General features: G+C 32.1%; 1 protein-coding gene across 10 annotated transcripts in view; it reads right to left on the reverse strand.

Annotated features, from left to right (window-relative positions):
• The window catches only part of LOC126778434 (serine/threonine-protein kinase MARK2), a 132,410-nt gene that overhangs the window by 57,079 nt on the left and 54,509 nt on the right, over positions 1 to 20,822 (reverse strand). For 6 of the 10 annotated variants that reach the window (XM_050501954.1, XM_050501953.1, XM_050501956.1 and 3 more), the window contains one exon: positions 4,901 to 5,859. The exons of the other annotated variants lie outside the window; for them this stretch is intronic. In XM_050501954.1, the coding sequence (XP_050357911.1) occupies positions 4,901 to 5,713 (813 nt within the window). In that variant the 5' untranslated portion in view covers positions 5,714 to 5,859. Of the gene's footprint in view, positions 1 to 4,900; positions 5,860 to 20,822 lie in introns of those variants that run through there. 10 annotated transcript variants of the gene reach the window in all.

Here is a 20,822-nt window from a genome sequence, read left to right on the forward strand (position 1 = left end):
GATTTTTTGTTAAGCGCAGCGCAACAATCAATCAAATACGTCAGCTTCCCAACCAACAGTACGGCGGTAAGCATTACCAAGCACTGAGGGCATCAGACAGGCTGCATTTATTTATATAGGGTCGGTGCAATTCACACATTCCCCGAAACCCTAATTAACTAATAACGATGTTACATTATATTTAACAGAGATAAGAACAAGATCAAATAAGTTCTATTATGAATTTTGAATTAATGCCTCATATTCGACATACAAACACAGACAGATATACTTACGGGCAATAAATAAATAATTATTTTACAAACAGACGAATCCTTTTAAACTGTTCTTATATATATTTGTAATCGTTTAATATATTCGAATAATACATCAATGTAACGCTTATTTAACATACCACTAGTGTCAATTATGTTAAGCATATATATTATTCCACGTCACATATTATATAATTATACTCCAACATACACTCTTCTCAATGACACTCAATATAAATGAATAGTATTAAGATACAGGAGATATTGCAACCAATTTTAATACGTATTCTAAAAGTAGTAAGGTATATAATCGTGAACAGTATTTTATCATATGATAAGGGCTTTGCGAGGTTCCGGTAGGGCTTCTCTGCGTCAAAGCGACTTGATACTTACATACTATATGTAAACCAAAACTACGTAACGAGTATTTATTGATACAATATGATATATATTTATAATATTACGAGTTTTATTAAGGAAAGTATATGAAATTTAACCTGAAACATAGGATATAAGGAAGTTCTATTGACTAGGTAGAAGGTTTAAACACGCTGTTGAAGAGAAGCGAAGTGGAAAAGTCGCCTCTGAGGGGTCTTCCCCTGGATGAGGTGATGAAGGAGATGAACAATTATAAAACTACTAGTTACGCCAGCTTAACTTTAAATTCACAAATGTGTTTAGCATTTTTTTTTTTAATTTGAGAAGCATACAAGTCCGGATCAGTAAACAGAAGCCGGTATTGAAAATAATATAAGACAATATTTATTGAAAATAATAAAAACAGCTCGCGGAATTTGTTAGTAAACGCTGTTTTAATGTAGTTTTTTACAAAAAAAATGTTGATTCTACCAAGAAAAACTAGCAAGAAGCTAAGTAGTTACTTTTTTTTTTTTTTTTTATAGAATAGGAAGGTGGACGAGCATATGGGCCACCTGATGGTAAGTGGTCACCAAACGCCCTTAGACATTGGCATTGTAAGAAATGTCAACCATCGCTTATAGCCAATGCGCCACCGACCTTGGGAACTAAGATTTTATGTACCTTGTGCCTGTAATTACACTGGCTCACTCACCCTTCAAACCGGAACACAACAATATCAAGTATTGCTGTTTTGCGGTAGAATATCTGATGAGTGGGTGGTACCTACCCAGACGAGCTTGCACAAAGCCCTACCACCAGTAACTTTTACTAACTTTAAATCAAATCAGTCAATTCTAGATATTATAATATTTTCCTATTTCACTAGTCGTGGAGGAAATGAAGTCTCTACGTCAAAAGTGTGACAGTGATGTGTGACAGTATTGAAATCGAATCTTAGACTATTTACTTTTTTCAAGTATTTGCCTGCAAATATTCGACAAAAGGAGCGGTCTCCTTTTGAGGAAAATGTCAAGTTTATGTATACTTTTATTATTTATATAAAATAGAAACCGACTCTCTTTTTTATAGAATCGGAAGGCGGACGAGCATATGGGCCACCTGATGGTAAGTGGTCACCAACGCCCATAGACATTGGCATTGTATGAAATGTTAACCATCGCTTGCATCACCAATGCGCCACCAACCTTGGGAACTAATTTAAACTTATTACACTGGCTCACTCACACCATTCAAACAGGAACACAACAATACCAAGTACTGCTGTTTTGCGGTAGAATATCTGATGAGTGGGTGGTACCTACCCAGACGAGCTTGCACAAGGCTCTACCACCAGTAACCTCTCTTGCCAGTTGACAGTCATCGATCGTATATATATTGTTAAAAATAAAGCATCCGATTATAAAGAACGCTTATTAATTAAGTGCATATGAAAACAAATCCAAGATTTGAATTACATCACAATTTCAACAATCGTGACCGGCTACTTGGCTACGTCACACGAGCCTGCCGCATGGAGTGTGATTATTTCGCTTTTACCATATAAAGGCATTAAGATAACACATTTTTGCTCGATTACGTCCACGCGCGTCAAATCGCTCCTTTGTTTTGTGTAACGAAAGGGGACATTTTATGAATAAGTATTCAAACAACGTACATTCTTCGGGTAACACAGTGTTAATGTATATAACAAGCTGTATTTGTTTATGTATGTGTTTTTTTTAATTCAGTTTAGTAGTTGGATGTGACTTCAACACATCACAATTAAAATTTATGAATTACGATTTTAATTGCCTTGTGTTTTTTTTTAATTAAAAAAAGCTTATTCCAAATAATATAAGTAACATGATCATAATTATGTATTTTTAAAATAAAACCAATTTCAAATTAAATTCGAGTCCATAAAGATCCTATTTGTTCACCCTTAGGAGTAGTATTTCTTTTTTAAATTTAAATGGAACCAAATGGGAAGTGTAAAAAAAATCCAAATCGGTTCATAAATGACCTGTTCTGAGGTAGCAATATAATTTAAAAAAAATATTCATAATATTCATTTTAGGAACATAAAACATAATATATGATCAAATTAAAATCGTGACATCAATGACTTACCTCAACAACATTTTTTTACGGCTACCCTTGTACACTTTTAACAAAACTCTGGTTTACCTGCGAACAAACAAAAAATTATTAATATTGCGTTTACATGCGGTAAAGTATATATAATTGATGGCAATGTAAAACTGTCTCAAGCGACCTAGCGATATTAAAACAATTTCTGATGAATTATCGTATACATAATATATGTTTTAACGTACATATTTTATGTATACGATAGAGATATTTTTCTAGTCATAACGAAACGAGAGCTATTTGGGAAAGATGTAATAATAGAATATATCATTTATTATTATTATTATTATATATATATATATAATTTACGACTATAATACGTTTGTAAATATGTAAGGTATTTTTGTACTTTTATATATTTGTTAGATTAAATCCTTTTTTAACATCGTAGAGCTAATGAGCAAAATGTTCAACTACCGTTTCAACGTATAAGAAAAAAAAAGTATACTGGTCGTAGGGCTTTGTGCAAGCTCGTCTGGGTGGGTACCACCCACTCATCAGATATTCTACCGCAAAGCAACAGTACTTGATGATGTTGTGTTCCGGTTTGAAGAATGAGTGAGCCAGTGTAATTACAGGCACAAGGGACGTAAAATCCTAGTTCCCAAGGTTGGTGGCGCATTGGCTATGTAAGCGATGGTTGACATTTCTTACAATGCCAATGTCTATGTGCGTTGGTGACTACTCACCGTCAGGTGGCCCATATGCTCGTCCGCCTACCTATACTATAAAAAAGACTAATCTGAATGATTTATACACCTGATGTATTAACATTAACACATGTTAAATCTGATCTAGTTCAAATCTTAACATAAATTTAAGAACATGTGTTGCTGGGGACGCTTAAAATTTATTACCGTTAAAAATCGACGGTGATATACGGCGTTATGGCACTATTAAAAATCTTACAATCTTTTATGACACAATGCTTTAGTAATATTTTTTACAGACGAAGGCTAAATGATTTTTTGTTGTTTTACGATTAGAATATAATTATGTATAAATACAAAATGAGGTCATCAAACTGACTGGACTGCTTAATAATATCCTAATATAAAGTATTCATTATTCGACAATATTCCCATCAGTGACAACCCTACTGTAATAAATTCACTGTTAATTAGTTTCTTACCAATAAAAAGACTCATTCGGTTCGCTTTTAGATAAAATGGTATTGGATGCATTGTCTTATACAAAAAATATTATAAAATGAACTTTATTCTTACATATTAACGTATAAAATAGAGTTTAAATAACCCCTTAATTAGTCATACAAAATTTAATGACGTAATTGCTAATGAACTAAAAACGACTCTTAAATTCTCCTCAACACATACAAGGTGTTAAAAATTCGATATAAATTTTTTTTTTACAAGTGAAGTGAATTCAATTCAAGTGAAGTGAATACTTATTGAATTAAGATTTTGACTTTTATATCTGACTAGTTAACGGTCACGGCTACTGCCGCGGGTGGGTCAGTTAGGTAGCCAGTATATATAGGTATGCGTTAAGACAGTATAACCTATCTCGATTCCAAAATTCAGTCCGCCTGCGTTTAAAGGGGAGTATGTTAGTAGCCTAAGTCTGTCCTTGGGGTTCCAGCTTGCTGCGTACATAATGTCATCAAAATCGGTTCAGTCGCTTAACCTTGAAAGCGTAACAAACAGAGTTACTTTCGCATTTATAATATTAGTAAAGAAGTAAAGACATCGGGTTATTCTTCGGAATTTTAAGCGTAAATCCGAAAAGAAACTCATAAATCAACAAACCCAGATATTTTATGTATATAAATACCGATTATCTGTTTTACTGTCGGTGTAAGCCTTTTTCTGCGATTTGTAATAAAATTAATCATTCTTTACTCACACCTATTTACGCGTCTGAGTGGGAAGCGAATTGTAAAAATATTTGATCGTCGACGTGTTCTGACACACAAACAAGAACTTCAATCAAACAAACGCAATCCGCATATTTTAACACATTTTAGTATATGACATAACTAATTAACTTTAGCTAACACATTAATGAATAACGCCGTTGAGAAAACCATTTGTAAGAATATTTTTCGTAGTTTTCTTTCCATAATAGGTATACATAAAACATTATCTGTGATGGACGTGCACATTTGCTTTTACCTGTACTGAAGAGCGCGTCGAGACAGGCGACGTGGGGCTTTTTGGGGACGCAGGTTCCGCCCTGTGTTCTGCCAACACTCTGTGCTCATGCTTCGTTCCAACTACAGAGTTTTTCACCCTTTCCATCCTAGCCTGTATCGCTTTCCTCGATATCACTTTCGTCTTCTCATCCTTGGTACCCCCATCTGCTAGCTTCCTCATCAAACGAGCGGTGACAGCGACCGTATGCTGCTGCGTATCGGAGTTCGTTCGGGATAATCGAGTAGATGGTCTAGTAGCAGGGGCCGCGGCTCCCGTGCTACTTCTTGTACTTTCGTTTCTATTAAACGGTACCACATCGTGTTCCGTGTCCGAATCCGCTGGCAAGTACCCCCCACCGCCCACTGAAGATACTCCGGTACGTAAAAGATTTTCGTGTTCCGCGTACCTCACTCGCTCATCGACTTGAACGGTACCATTCTGAGCTCTTTCAAGGCCACGTTCCATTTCGCCGATTTGCCTTTCCAATTTACGTAAAACATCGTCTGACGGAGGTGTTGGGCCATTGTCTTCGGGTGGATCGGTCGCTTGGAACGATTTTAGATGTATTGGATGAGCTCTATTTAGTTCTAAGCGTTTAGGAGCAATGCCTGAAGAAGTCAGTTCGTATTCGGTGCGTGGTGTTTGGGAAGTTCGTTCCAACATCGCTAAGGACACCGGGGAAGGTGGTGGCGCACCGTTCACGGTCGCAGTCGGTGAGTCAGGAGCTGGAGACACCCGAGGTGCGCGAAAACTTTTCCGCATGAAGTCCTCACGAGTCAATTTTCTCTCCATTTTAGATTGAAACCATTATAATATAAAAATTATAATTCACTTCATTAACGTATTAAAAGGCCCATTCGCTTAATTGTTATCACTTTTATCACTTGATATCACAATACACAACATTTATCTATGAGTTCCATAACGTCGATATAGATCTGTAATATAAATTAACCAATAAACAACTGTAACGCTGTTATGTGATTCGTCTTTTAATGTATGAAATATCGAAAACGATAAAAAGGGATCGATAAATCTGCTAGCCCTGTTACCACAAGCTCTAACAACGACTTAATAACCCATAAAATCAGTAAAGAAAACCAGTACAAATACTGCTGCTAAAAATGTAATCAAAACGAGAATCACGACAAATGAAAAAAGACACGGCGACAAAGTAATTTACTAAAATAGACCTGAACTTAAATCCTTAATCCAATTCAATCATTTATTCATTCATTCATTCGCCTAACAAGTCTTAATCCGATTAGAATCAAATCCCGGAACTAACAATTCATGATTAAAAATCCTATATTATATAGTTGGCTGAATTCTACACAATATTGAATAGAAAATTAGCTCGAAAGATTAAGTACATTTTTTTTAAATTAGAAAATATCTAGAAATAAGTAAAAACGCATATAATCGCGTTGAAAAACTAATAACCACAGGTCTAAAAAAATCAAATAAAGTAATGATTTCGCCGAATGCATTGCTATTCAAGATGATGCGAGACAGCGGCCAGCGGCATCTGTAAAAGAAAGAGACAAACAATAGTGTTAGTCTGAGCGATTACTTAAAACCGTTCACCGTTAACCCAACAAGAGCGGCACATAAAGCTGTCGTAGCGGAGACACCTGAAATAAATAAAACACAAACCGACACCACACTTGTACCGACAGACAAACACAAACTTGAAGCGACACGTAACGACGTTGCACTTGACAGTTTCAGAAGTAATCCTACCCAGTTAAAGGCAGAGTTATCGCGTTTATAGTTATTACGTAACTCTTAACAAGATAACATTGATAATAAATTGTCACTTTATAGTGTAGGACAGACTTTGTTAATTTCTCAACATACAAACACTTGATTTGTTTGTACGTGATATTGTCGTCACAAACGTTTATTTTTTTTATAATATATATAACTTTGAATGTAACATTATTACATATTCATTTAAAAAAAGAATACATTTGTAACAATTTTTTAATTTTTTCACCCAAAAAAGGAAACACATATATCATATTAAAGTATAGCCAAGAAACCTTGATACGAAGCTAGCAATGCAACAGATGGTGACCGCTGAGTCACGTAGTTTTCGCATGACCGTGAAATAACACACTTGTAACGAATCGTTTAAACTATCGCATATGATTACATCTTTGTCTACAATAATATATACGTCGTTTTTTTTTAAATTATTAAAATTTATTTTAACATAATATTAAGTTTATAACAATGAGCTATGGACTTTTAATTCTTTTCGACACAAGGGCGCTGATTAAGATATTTTTAAAATTTTAAATTTGAATATTATATCCTAATGTATTTCGAATAAACAAAACATTTTAGCATATTTTGTTTTTTCGAAATATGATTTTTATTATTGATAAATTAAAAATATTGGTAGATTTTCTAAATTAATATAAATTAAGAAATTAAAAGCACACAATGACGTTGGCGATGTCAAATTATTTAAATAAAACAGTAGTTTAGTTTTCCTATGAATCTGAAATTATTCGCGTATTTTTCATTATAGCTATTAGTCAGCTGAACTTGGATGATTCAACTAGGTAAAAGAAAACATCAAGTTAAAATCGTCAGAAAATAACTTTAAATATAAATTATATATATTAGTCGATGCCTTACATTTTCCTATTAAGTAAGCTACAGTCTGTTAAAAAAAATAAGTGATATTTTTATAACACTTTAAAATCAAATCTCACGGAGGCAGTTAATTTCGCGCACAATCCTTATAATTATATTTAGGAGCGCTAAAATAGAAGTCATCACGTGCATCGTATTAATAGAAGTTAGTGTTTAGTTAATTCTATTTATATCGAAAATTTAATCGAGTTCGCGTGACTCGTAAAACGAAAATCGTCAGTATTATAAATCTTTCACTTGAAAGTTAATTTCGGCGACCTTCAGAGTTACCTGACTAAATGAATAAAACTGGACTAAAAACTGAACCAATTAAACGGTCCCTATATAGGTTAAATATCCTTGAAAATGTGCTACTAGTGTACAGACCAACAAACTTTAGGAAGACATATAAATACTACGCGTGATAAAACTTGATTAGGGTTGACAAATATATTTTATTATTTATATACCAAACATATCAATTAATTATCAAAAATTGTATTACAAGGGAAAGCTTATCTCTATCAAAGATTTCTCTCAACCACCCTAGAGTGGTGAGTAAGGTGGTTAAAAAAGATAATATGTACCTCACATAGAAATAAATATATATAATATAAGAAAAACACATAATGATATATAGAAAATATATATACATATATTGACTAACCCATGAATATAATATAAAATACAAATGTTCTTGTTACGATTAAGACGAAAGATAATATTTTTTTACACTTAAATTGAACGGATTAATTGGCTTGTACTCTTTTACAATACTACTGGGAACGGAATTCCAAAGCAGTGCTGCAGCAGCAGTAAACGATTTTCTTATAGTAAGTGGTATTGTTAGATGGTAAAACTTATATGTAAACGTCTTTTTTATTTAGTATGTCTAGTGTTCATTTTATTTTAATCTATTACATTTAGTATTACGTTAACAATGCTGAATTAATCAAGATTGTTGGGGTAACGACTTCAAAGGATAACATAATATCGCAATGTTCTAGAAACAAAATTGTAATAAGCTTAATGCTACACATATACCTGTACATATTACCTATAGTACGAAAATTAATTTTCATTTGAAAACCCTGGTGATATTATCATATTACGGTTGAACTACTGGTAATTTTATCCTGCGATGTCGCAGACAACGCAACTCGAAGTATTTGCGGTCGCCCCGACCTCTATTCTAATGATATTCAATTTATACATTTCATATTAATTATAAAATGTTAATATAAAAATTGCAATTGCAAAGCCTCGTGTAATCAACATTCGTATTAGTTAGCTGCTCTGTACGGTTTAACTGACAATAAAATCGGCTCGGTCATTACTGCTCTGCTTTGTGGGTCGTAGCTTAATATTATAACTGGGTGTAATATAACAAAAAAAAAAAATAAAGTAAAAATATTAAAATTCAAATTGTCGCGTTCAACCAAAAAATCTGTTCAATGATTATTGCATCCAGTTTAAATATAAGTTAAGTTTTTGTCAACAAAATCATTATCTTATTAAACAAAACGGTAACGCATAAACGTAGGCAGCATAAATACTTCACAAAAATCGTTACAATAATAATATTTAATCGCATTAATTTAAGGCAAGGTAAACCATGTTATTTCGTCCCACGCAAATTAGCGACTTTTAAATGTACATTCGAACCAACCATTTTGTTATACCTTTCATATACATTTTTTGCAGACGAGACGACCGACTGGAACCTGTTTTGTTCTTAAACTTTTTATGTAGTAAAAAGCTTGTCTCAGGTTGCTGGCTTTATTGAGGTAACGTGATAAACGAGCTGGCATTATAATCTTAAAAAGGAATCTGCAATAGCCGATTTCTCATTTCCGTTTCGATTTCACAGTCGTTAGTAAAATAATAAATCTTGTTTCCGATGACAATTTTAATGGTACCATTTTAATACTTTTACTGTTGTTTTTTATTAATGACACTTTAATCAAGTCGGATTTACATTATTTAAATGTTGCACCATTTGTATGTATGAAAATATCCCACGGTTGAGCATCTTCTCCGTTTGAGAAGGTTAGGATATTACTTCGCTACCCTGATGCGGTTCGTGGATACACATATGATATATTTGCATCTACCAGGTTTGCTCATGATGTTTTCCTTCATCGCCGAGCACGAGATGAATTGTAAACGCAAACGCACACGATTAATCAGCGGTTCGGCTTCCCAAGAATTTTCTCTTAAGATTCAGGTGTTCAAACCACTCGGCTATCCATTGGGTCATCTCAGCTCTGTGCTCTAATACAAGTGATTTTAAAATAAAAAATATATTTCACATTTGTAATTGTAATTAACAAAAAAAATTGTAATTTGTAAATGTATTTTACCCACGTGATAAGTCCAACGACATTTCAACTTTATAAAACGTCGACATAGTGAAACTCGACGTGACTCATCATTGAGACAAATTCGCACGCGGTCGTTATAACCTGACGAGGAGCTATATACGCTTATTGATGTTCAACATTCAACGATATCGTGTTAATAATATCACTTATCAATGATATAATCGAATTATATGTGAATTAGACTATACATCATTAGACAAAATAACCATAGATATATTTTTTAAATAACAGAAATATACTCTTAAATTCGTATCATTTATATATTTTTCTAATTTTTTTTTAAATCCTTTATACAATACATACATATAACAAATTAAAAATCTTAATATCCTAAAACCTAATTACACGTTTAACTGTTTCTGAAATCGTGAATTTATTAATGTCATACGAATTTTAAACGGAAAGCTGCTACAATATAATATAAATATTTTTAGAATGATTATGTAAAACTAATACAGCCTTGGCAAATATTTAAAAAGACTTGTTCGCAAAATAGTGATCGCCGAACGTGGTCGAGTCGATCTGCACGGTTATTGCTTTCGTTACATTACACACGGTTTAAGATGTCGAGATGGTTCTACTGTCCGTGTTACACAATTAATATACATAACTATTAATCTTTTTGTAAATGCTTTTAATGACGTATCACATTGTACTAGTCTACGATTATAGTAATTTTTTATTGTCACTTTGTGAATATGCCGATTGCGTTTCTTATATCAATAAATAAATAGACTTACATAACATAAATAAATTACTTAAATATATTACCGCCAATTGTAACTGTCGATTTATTAATTTTATTTACTTTTGTTTTATTTCAGGTTTAAATTAAAATTATTTTATGTATCAATAAAAATATAATATTTAAGAAATGTAATTTAATCTTTTTTGGTGTGGGTGTTTACTGTTAAAAATGTTAATTGAAAATTTAAAATTTTGGGTTGAAAACATTTAAATATTTAAGCAAAACCATTCGGGTAGTAATATAAATAAAGTAAAAACTGATGCGAAGGATTTCTCAAGGAGTATTAATATTTTTTTCGTAAAGATTATAAGTTAATAAAAATAAAATAAAATTAGTGCATTTTTCAAGAATCACAAAGCAACCCGCTTGCCGCTCACAACAGAAACCAGAAACAAAAAGGCTGCGGTGCGCCGGAGCATGACTCACGAGCAACGAACCGAGAGTCGACAGCTGTCTCACTCTAAACGAGTATTTCATATCGCTGTCCCTTTCATTTATCATCCATAGTGGAGGCCTCACGTGACCAACACATGAAACTGCGATTAGATTAAACTTTGGTTTTGTCGGCCAACTCGTATTTACTTTGCAAACGGATCGAATTATCGAAAAGTACTTCAGAACACCTGATAATATGAATTAATGTATCGTCTTCAATTTTCAATATATTTTTATGCCATTTCCATAGATGTTATTATGGTTGAATAATATAAACAAAGCGAGCAAGTTATACTTAAGCATTTATTATTTTGGTGTAACGAAAACAGACTCATGACTTTTTTATTGAAAGTTAGTTTAGTTGTTAGTTATTTTGAGGGTTTCAAAAGTTCTTAGTTACATTATAATATCCATAGTTGTCATTTTGTTATCGAAAAAAATAACAGCTACATTACTAAATTACGTAAAACGCAATCAACTAGTAAATGAATGTTTCAAAACATGTTCTATGAGGAGATTGTAATTTTCGTTTGTTGGAAAGGAAATTTCATCTGACACAATTAGGGGATCATTACATCCATTTAAATGTCATTAATGACAATGAGTTTGACCTCACTAACGAAACGGCTGTTGGAAATTTTTAAAACATTTACATTTCATATCAAAAGTTTCACGCACACATAAATTACACTTTTCATTTAGACTGGGGCTTTATACATATTACTAAGTTAAATTAATCTAATTTCCGTTTCACATAATGTTCTAAAATAACGGTTCGTAAGGACATCATCATCAGACATTTCATCTTTACTCAGCTCTCGCTAAAACATGACAAATTCGTTTTTCGGTGCTCGGAAAGCGCTTACGGTACAATTATCTCCCATTGTTGCAGTGTCACTGGGATCAAAAGGCGTTGTTCAGACCTTCCACGCATGTTTTTCACGCTTTAAATATCTCACTCTTATTTCTTTCACTCGCACCATTTACTGTGACATACTGAAATGAGACGCATGATATCCCGAACCTTATTTTTTGAAGCTTTATACATTTAGTGATTGATAAGTTCTATCCTCTATAGTCGCTCTGTCATCATTCGTAGTGAGAAGTAAATGTTGTTAATGTTAAAAGACGTGACTTTGCTATATATTATAGGACGAAGAAAATAGCAAACAATATTAAGGTTTTATTTGAAGCTATTAACGTATTATTTTATTTTATCGTATTAAACTGCAGTACGATAGAGAAAACGCGATGCGTTTTGTACGCGTCGCTCATCACAAGGAGAAAACAACTGAACATGACAAACAACATAAAAATTGAATAGAACGAGTCATTATGACGCAAGTTAATGTGGGACATACGCCCACTTTTAAGAGAAAGTATACGACATTGGGATTCGAGACTACGCCGCCTTGTGATGAGAATTTCGTGCGTTACTTTAGGATATATTGCCTAAATCTAAAACAAGCGTATGTGACAAGTTTCATATTTAAAATAAATTGAATATAGTTCGATAAAAGAAGTAGAAGAATGTTAAGAGAAACGATAAACTTAAAAAAAGTAAAAAAAAAATCTAAATAGAATTAGTATTATAAGTTGTAAACTACAAAAACCTGTCTGTAGTAACGGTAAATTTTCGTGTTTAATCAGGTCGATGAGCTATTTAATGATTACATTAGTCAATGTTTTGCAATTTATAAAATATATTTCATTGTTTCAAGGCGCATTTAAAAAGTGGTTAAAATGATTTTAAATATTTATCGTATTCATTTTGTCATTTAAAAAAAGGTCGATAGGATGGGCTTAATAAATATTGAAACAACTTGACTATGTAACTAAAACAACGAACAAAACTTCGGATATTTTGCCAAACGTTTTAAAAGTAGTTGTTCGATTTTTTACGCTAAATTTAAGTATTTTGAACTTCAATTTTCTTTCATTAAATAAATTGCAAAGCTGTTTTCCGCATGTACGGTCCGAGACAATGGACAGCTTTAAAAGTTTAAACGATAAAGAAACAAAACCGTTCCGTTGAACCATTACTATAATTTCCACTCATTTTCAAGATTGCACCCAACTTATTCTATTTTTTTAATTACTCGTTAAATGCTGAACAATTTTCAAAAAATTCTTGGCTGAAAATAATGGAACTGCAGAAAAATTCCGAGACCCAAATGAGTTGGAATCGTTAAACTTCGGGCGTTTTGGCGCAGCAGCGACTTTATTGAATAATATAAATCGTAATGAAACAAGTATGAAATATCAATTCGCATCTAAATGCATATTGCATGTTTCGAAACGACATATAACACGTAATAAGACAGGTAACCTTTTCAAAGTAAAGATCCAAACAGATAATATTATGTAATTAATATAAAATATAAATATTATATAATACTACAAAATACAAAGCTAGATAATATTCATCGATTTCTTGTTATAATAATAAATAGTTTTATAGAGCTAAAGTAGCGCGTGGGTATCTAATTGTAGGCAGTAACAAGACGCAATTTACTTCACGGTCTCCAGCACCACGATATTTGATAATTGACTGAGATAATCCGATCAAGCTCATATTAATTATTTCAAATTTATAACGATATGAACCATTTTATCAAATTGGAGATATGTTATTTTTGGCGCTTAGAAATGCTCCTACGCGTACCCCAGACAACTAGGGGGCGGCATACATATGGCACAGGGGTGGTGTGGAACTCTTGAGCTAGTGCCAGACTGCCCACTTAAATAGATCCGGTACAAAGAGTACCGGATCTATTGTAGTGGGATGCTACGGGGTCGAATACCCGGGCTACCGTAAAATAGATGTTACAGTAATATTTTGATTGAACTACGTATTATTTGTACATTATGTAAGTATTAGTAAAGCGAATAAATATATATATATATATATTTTGGAACATTTATTGAATAAATATCGAAGTACATATAGAAGTACATATTTTAAGCAATTATAAAACAAAACAGGGATCGGAGATCCTTGCAATATATTTTAAACATGTAAATAGCATGTATATATATTGTTATGTTATACATGTATCATCATAATCATATATAATAAACATATTCTAAAATATAATAACCACTTCAAACTAATTAAAATATAATCGACAACATGTTTCAGAGTTCATATTTGATATAGTCTACTATATATGTAACACAAAAGCAAAACACAGCAATTTCGTGACTACAATAAACCTGTTATAAAGTTCTACTTAAAAATTTGAGACATGAAACAGTGACTCCAAAACATGTGGCCATCATATAAACTGAACAAATATTGCTTACGATATTATTACGTCATGTATAAACATTTCATAAAACAAATCGCTCCGAGCGCTTTTGTCTATTTGTTCATTGAATGCGTGCGAGTGCTGTCGAACTAAATGGGTTTTAATCGATTTCATTATAAAATATACTACGTTTACATTTACTTCGATTTGCTAACTTTCACGTGAATTTCTACAAAAAATTTGCAAAGCTTACGGCAATTACATCAAAACAAAAGTATAAAACTCCGATTAATATTTAATAACAGTGGCCTAATTTTAATGAGGATTTACTCACAACTAAAAAATATTGAAAACCCCATTGTCATTCATAGTACTTCTACTGTATCCCTACTCGTGTTGTATCCCCATAAATGCGATGCCACGGTTACAACTCGTTGAAAAAAAAACCTTTAATGTGCGAGTTAATATTGCATGTAAATACTACTTAAAAAAAATATCGAAAATAGAAAGCTTAAACCGGTTACCTAGAACGAGTGCTAACATGCGCTAACACTGGTATTAGTGTCTGTAAATTTGTATGGACGGGTTATTCGTACTGACGTGTGTGATGATACACGAGTATTGAGGCTGAGATAAATATAAATAAATATCTAAACAAAAAACTATATGGAGTAAGTATTCGTCTCTTTTCAAACAAGATACGTTAATTCAATTGTTTACGATGATTACATGTAAACGTTATTTATTGAAAAAAAAAGGAAATTTTAGATTTGTTGGCGATTATTCTTGGTAGATTTTATTATCATTCAAAATATAAAACTGATATATATATATATATATATATATATATATATATATATATATATAATTTTATATCGACTCTAAAGTGCTCGTACAAGCCTTGATTTTGAATGATAACCGGAGAATAAGAAGACGATGTATAAAATTAATATGATTAAAATTTTAAAATAAATTAAAACAACACCGAATATAGAAGCCGAAAATATCAAAAGAAATGAAGAACAAGAGATTTGAAACCGGTTATCGAGAGCTGAGAAGCTGTCGCCGGCGTAGTCGCCGAAACGTGAATTTGTTCGACCGTGTGGAAAAACATGTATAAAATCAACCAGACCGTACAGTGTTTTTTATAATACGTATTTTAATTTAAATAATCGTATATTTAATAACGAATGTAAGGCTTTCGAATGGATATTAACGATACTTTGTTCAATTTCATCGATAATGATCAGACCTTTGTTTGAAATTAGGATATTATTGTCTGTTGTGACTGCTTCAATGTATGTCGAAAATCATTCCTTATAAAATTATACCGACAAAAAAAAATAAAGTACTAAAATATATAATATGTTCAGTGAGACTTTTGTTCTTCTCAGACGAGTTCCATTCAGTTTTCATGTACCTATTTATGTTTACTCGTTGGTGAAAAATAAAATCGTAAAGAAGCTGTATTTGTCGGATAAAAATCTGTCAGATATGCATCCACCGAACTGCAATGGAACAGCCTAGACTAGGCTACACACCTTCTCCTCAAATGGAGAGGATGCCTTTGCGAAGCAATTGCTCATTAAGAGGCTGTTATTTACTTAATAAAACATTGACAAGTACATAATATGTATAATCATCAGACATGCCGACATTGTGTCCCACAAATAAAGTACAACAACAGTTGAATTTCTCCCATACCACAGTAAACAGTCGAGTTTTTGTGTGGGCCATCAACGATAACGGTAGCCCATAACGGTGAGCTCTCGTGGCAGATTAATGTACCCAATTCTGAACGGTACTCGAATTTCGTTATTTACCGGTAAAATTACTGTATTGAAAACTAGAATTCAGGAGCGTGGAAATTGACACAATTTCTATTTCATATTGATATTGAACATTATTTTAAATTGCTATCCTCTCTTTCTTGTTTATTTCTTTTATCTTCTGAGTCAGACCAATCAACTGATTATTATCAGTTGTAACTTCAACTATCATGCACCGGTAAACGATAGCCAGCAATATTATTATTTCAAAAACTACACTCAATATTTTTTCTTACATATATATATATATATATATATATATATATATATATAGAGGTCGAAGACTAACATAAGTTATAACTATTCTCGAAAACAATATGGAATCGACTGCGCACTAAATAAAATTTTAACATAAATTTCAAATTAAACAATAAAAAATATTTCATACCCGGAACAATGGACTCTTGTAACAATGTATTTCTTAAAAAAACGATGACATCTACGCTATTGATCTATGTTATTTTAGCTACGTATTTATCATTCCTAAGCCATCTTAAAAAAACTGTAGATCGCGATAACGTTAACACTGGAATTAAAATATTTAATACTTACAAATTATACAAATTTATTTTATCTGTCACGAGGTAAACTACTATAAAATTATTCTCACGATGATAATGATGACTGACATGAAAACAAATCATTTTATTTGACATTGATTGTTTAGAACAATTATTATTTAATGCGTACCGAACATTATGAGAAAGCTTTAATACATCGCTAGAAGATTAACCGTACCGTAACAGCCTGTGAATGTCCCACTGCTGGGCTAAAGGCCTCCTCTCCTCTTTTTGAGGAGAAGGTTTGGAGCTTATTCCACCACGCTGCTCCAATGCGGGTTGGTAGAATTAGAAGATTAAATTAATAACTTATTTTCATAATATTCTAACTATATTGTAGCTGATATCACAATTATTGGTTAAAATCGATAACTAATACGAACTGACTGACCTCAATGCATTAAGTGTTGACCTGTTCGACCGATACGACAAAATGATTGCTGCAATTAATATTAATACTAATAGTCTGATTTATTTAGATAGTACTGTATATTTGTAGACATTAAAATAATATTTTACAAATCGAGACACAAACACTAGTAAAGGTGACATAGTCTATGAAACTGAAAGACAAATTGAACACAAAAAGTTATACGTCAAATTAACACTACATTAAAGATTATTTGTATTGCATCGTAAAAATGAATAACAAAACAAGATACGATAAAAAATAATTTATGAATAATAAAACTTTGAATAAAATAACTATGCCTAAAAATAAAGTAAACAAAGAGACAGTATAGATTGAACAGAATTAAATATAAAAAAATAAGCAGTATTATTTCTAAGCATGTTCTACGTAAGGCGTCCAAATCATTGCATTTGTTTTGATAATTTGACAAACAACATTATTAAAAAATAAATTCATTAAAAACGTATAAGCGTGATAACGACAAGATGAGACATCTGCGAAAAATTTAATCAGATTACGAACCATTTAAATTTTATATCTGTTACACACTGAACTCACATTCCAACAATAAACGCTTTAGAAAAATATAAAGTTTATCTAATATGTCTGTATGACGCTTAAGACTTTCTTACAAAGAGGATTTGTAAAAGATTATGATAAACTTTTGTATTGTAGTCTATTTTTATATTATATACAAGACTATACACACGACTCGTTAAATCCCTTTAAACATATTATATTAATTTAATAAACACTTGTATTAAAATAAAACAAAGAGATTCAACAATGTAAACGTGTCTCTTCAGAGATCTAGTCCTGAATGTCCTCGAGTGTAACTCTCGACCTGGATAATTTACATGACACCTCTTGAGGTCAGCTGGTTAGATAATAATTCAAAATGAGTAAATATTATTCAAAACTGTGCTTAAAGTAATATGCTTCCTAATAAATCGCCGTAGCCGTTCGCCATTTTGAATAGTGACGTCATATACTATGCCATTGACATTTGATTACACATTATGGAATCCTTTTCTTCTTACGTTTAGTCAATTTAAGTAGTAATATATAATACAGATGCATTTACTTATTTACATAATAATTGAATTATGAAGCTCGTTTTTTTGGTTTTAATATACATATTATAAGGTATGTGTCTATGTGAAATATATTTAAAAGAAATATTAGATTCAACGTTATGACTATTTTCAAATAAAAAATACTTGTCTATAAAAGATTAATTGATATGAAATTTCACTAACAATTTACGATCTCGTCTGAAACAACTATCGATAGGAAAGTTGTTACGGTGTTACATCTCTCTCGCTTCCTCGCAAAACTTATTTAGTTAGAAAGAGGTAAATATTCTCCGCTCAATGACCGGAACGAATTCCGTAAAACTTTCAAAGAACCGGTTTCCTATTAACAAGTGAAAGTATTTTAAATATTCTAACGATTTTTAATCACATATTTGCATATATTTTTTTATGTTAATAAGTAAATGTCAACAATGTTAATGCGAAAAGCTTAAACAATATAAATTAATTTTGTATCATTTGTTTTATATATGAAACATACATTTGACATTTAAGCCGTAAACTTGTCGCCGTTGGTCTAACAAGAAAATATACTTCATTATATATAATAGCATGGCAACAAAACAGTTCCAGGTTTACAACAACTGTTAGTTAGTTATTCTAGGTAAGCTATTTCTTTAACCGGTGTGAAATAATAAATGATAATAACATAATTACATTGTTTTCTGCCGGGAACTAAAGGCCTCCTTTGATGCACACAGTGGTGGCTAAGGTGTGTTGCGATGGGTGCCTCTTACGACCAACAAAAGATTACGATTGGCTGACGATGATGACATTGAAAACATTCTTGGCGTTCTAAAGATACAACCCTGTTCGAACAAACAGCATAAGCGTAATAATAGCGGTCCACTCCTTGTGTGTAAGAAAACCTAAGAACGCTCCTAGCTTGCTAGGGATTTGTGCAAGCCAGTCTCAGCAGGTACCCCCCGAATCAGATATTTTACCGCCAAATAGTAATAGTTGGTATTGTTGTTTGAAGGGTGATTAAGCCAGTGTAACTACAGTCACAAGGTACATAACATCTTATTTCCCAACGTTGGTGGTGCATTGACGATGTAAGCGATGCTTATTATTTCTTACAGTGTTACAGTCGATAGAAGGTGATGATCTGCCTAACTATTTCATTTGAAAAAAATACAAACGTAAATCCATTCACTTTCCACGACACGCCCAAGCCGATGCTTGTAGACACAGACGCACCCACTTAGTCTTGCTATATTTCATAATATATAAAGATATAGTACTGCATAAACGTACAGCGAATATCTTCGTACGAGCACGTAAACGCCTGTTTACTTACAAATCCTTCGGCTTGTCAATTTACTTCACCTTTGTTAGCTCGGAGTTGAAGTTTATTTGAATAGTTTTAAGCGCACGCGTTGACTTTTTAATACATCAAAATTGTATAAAATGTTTTTCAATGTATTGCAGAGTATTTTGCATAATTATTTCAAATTAAACTCTATAACAAACTGTCTTGCCTCAAAAAATTATACTATACAAAAGGATTATATTTTTGTTTTATGATGTAACTACGTATTTTTTTTTATTTAAATAAAAAAGTATCCCATTGTCTCAGTTTACGCTATACATAAGCGCTGCTATATAAGTTTGCAAAATATTATTATATCCGTTCGCGCATCATTCCACAATGTTTTGATAAAACTTTTAAAAAAGAGAATGTAAAATAGTATAAACGAAGTTACCTCCAAAAAAATATATATAAACATACAATTACGGTCCCATAGGTTTATGTCTGAAATGAACATTTCAATAAAGATTCACCTGAGATCGACTGTTTAATTTACCCTTATCAGTATCTGATAAAGCTGATATTGAAGCTCATGTGCGATATTGTAATGCGTGGGTGTTTTGTTATTGTCAACAAAAAAAGGAAGTCAATTTATATTATATGTATTTGTTTTTTACAGTAACAGCCTGTTAATGTCCCACTGCTGGGCTAAGGCCTCCTCTCCCTTTTGAGGAGGAGGTTTGTTTTTTATCGCAACATTAATCCTTATAGTAAAATTAAACTTATAAACATTTGGCTGTCCATAAATACAATGCAATGCTAATAATATTAAAGTACATACAACCGTATCTTACTATATTTATCTTTACTTTTATTTGTATGTGTGTCATAGTTTTATTTTATATTTATTTATTTTGTCTCGATACTTCAAAGAGGAACATTCAAGAAACGAGACTTGCTTCGTACAATTTGAGTGATTAAAGAGACGAAACGCTGTACGTGCTTTATAAAATAAAACATATCTACTTCAGAGATTGTGATTATTGTGCGCTTGTAATCGCTAACGTTAACGAGCTAACAATTACAGCCTTATTATGTCGTAATGACGCAACGCGATTGTGTACGACATTCGTTATATGCAAACAGATACAACAAGTGCATATACTTGAGATAATTTAAACATTAACTCGTGCAAATGTTCTGTACGATTACACAATAACATAGGTATTATACAAATGCATACTTATATTATTATTATTAATTACAATTTGCTTACGGCACGCGCTCATA

Source organism: Nymphalis io, chromosome 26, assembly GCF_905147045.1.
Source record: "Nymphalis io chromosome 26, ilAglIoxx1.1, whole genome shotgun sequence".
NCBI classification, from domain to species: domain Eukaryota; kingdom Metazoa; phylum Arthropoda; class Insecta; order Lepidoptera; family Nymphalidae; genus Nymphalis; species Nymphalis io.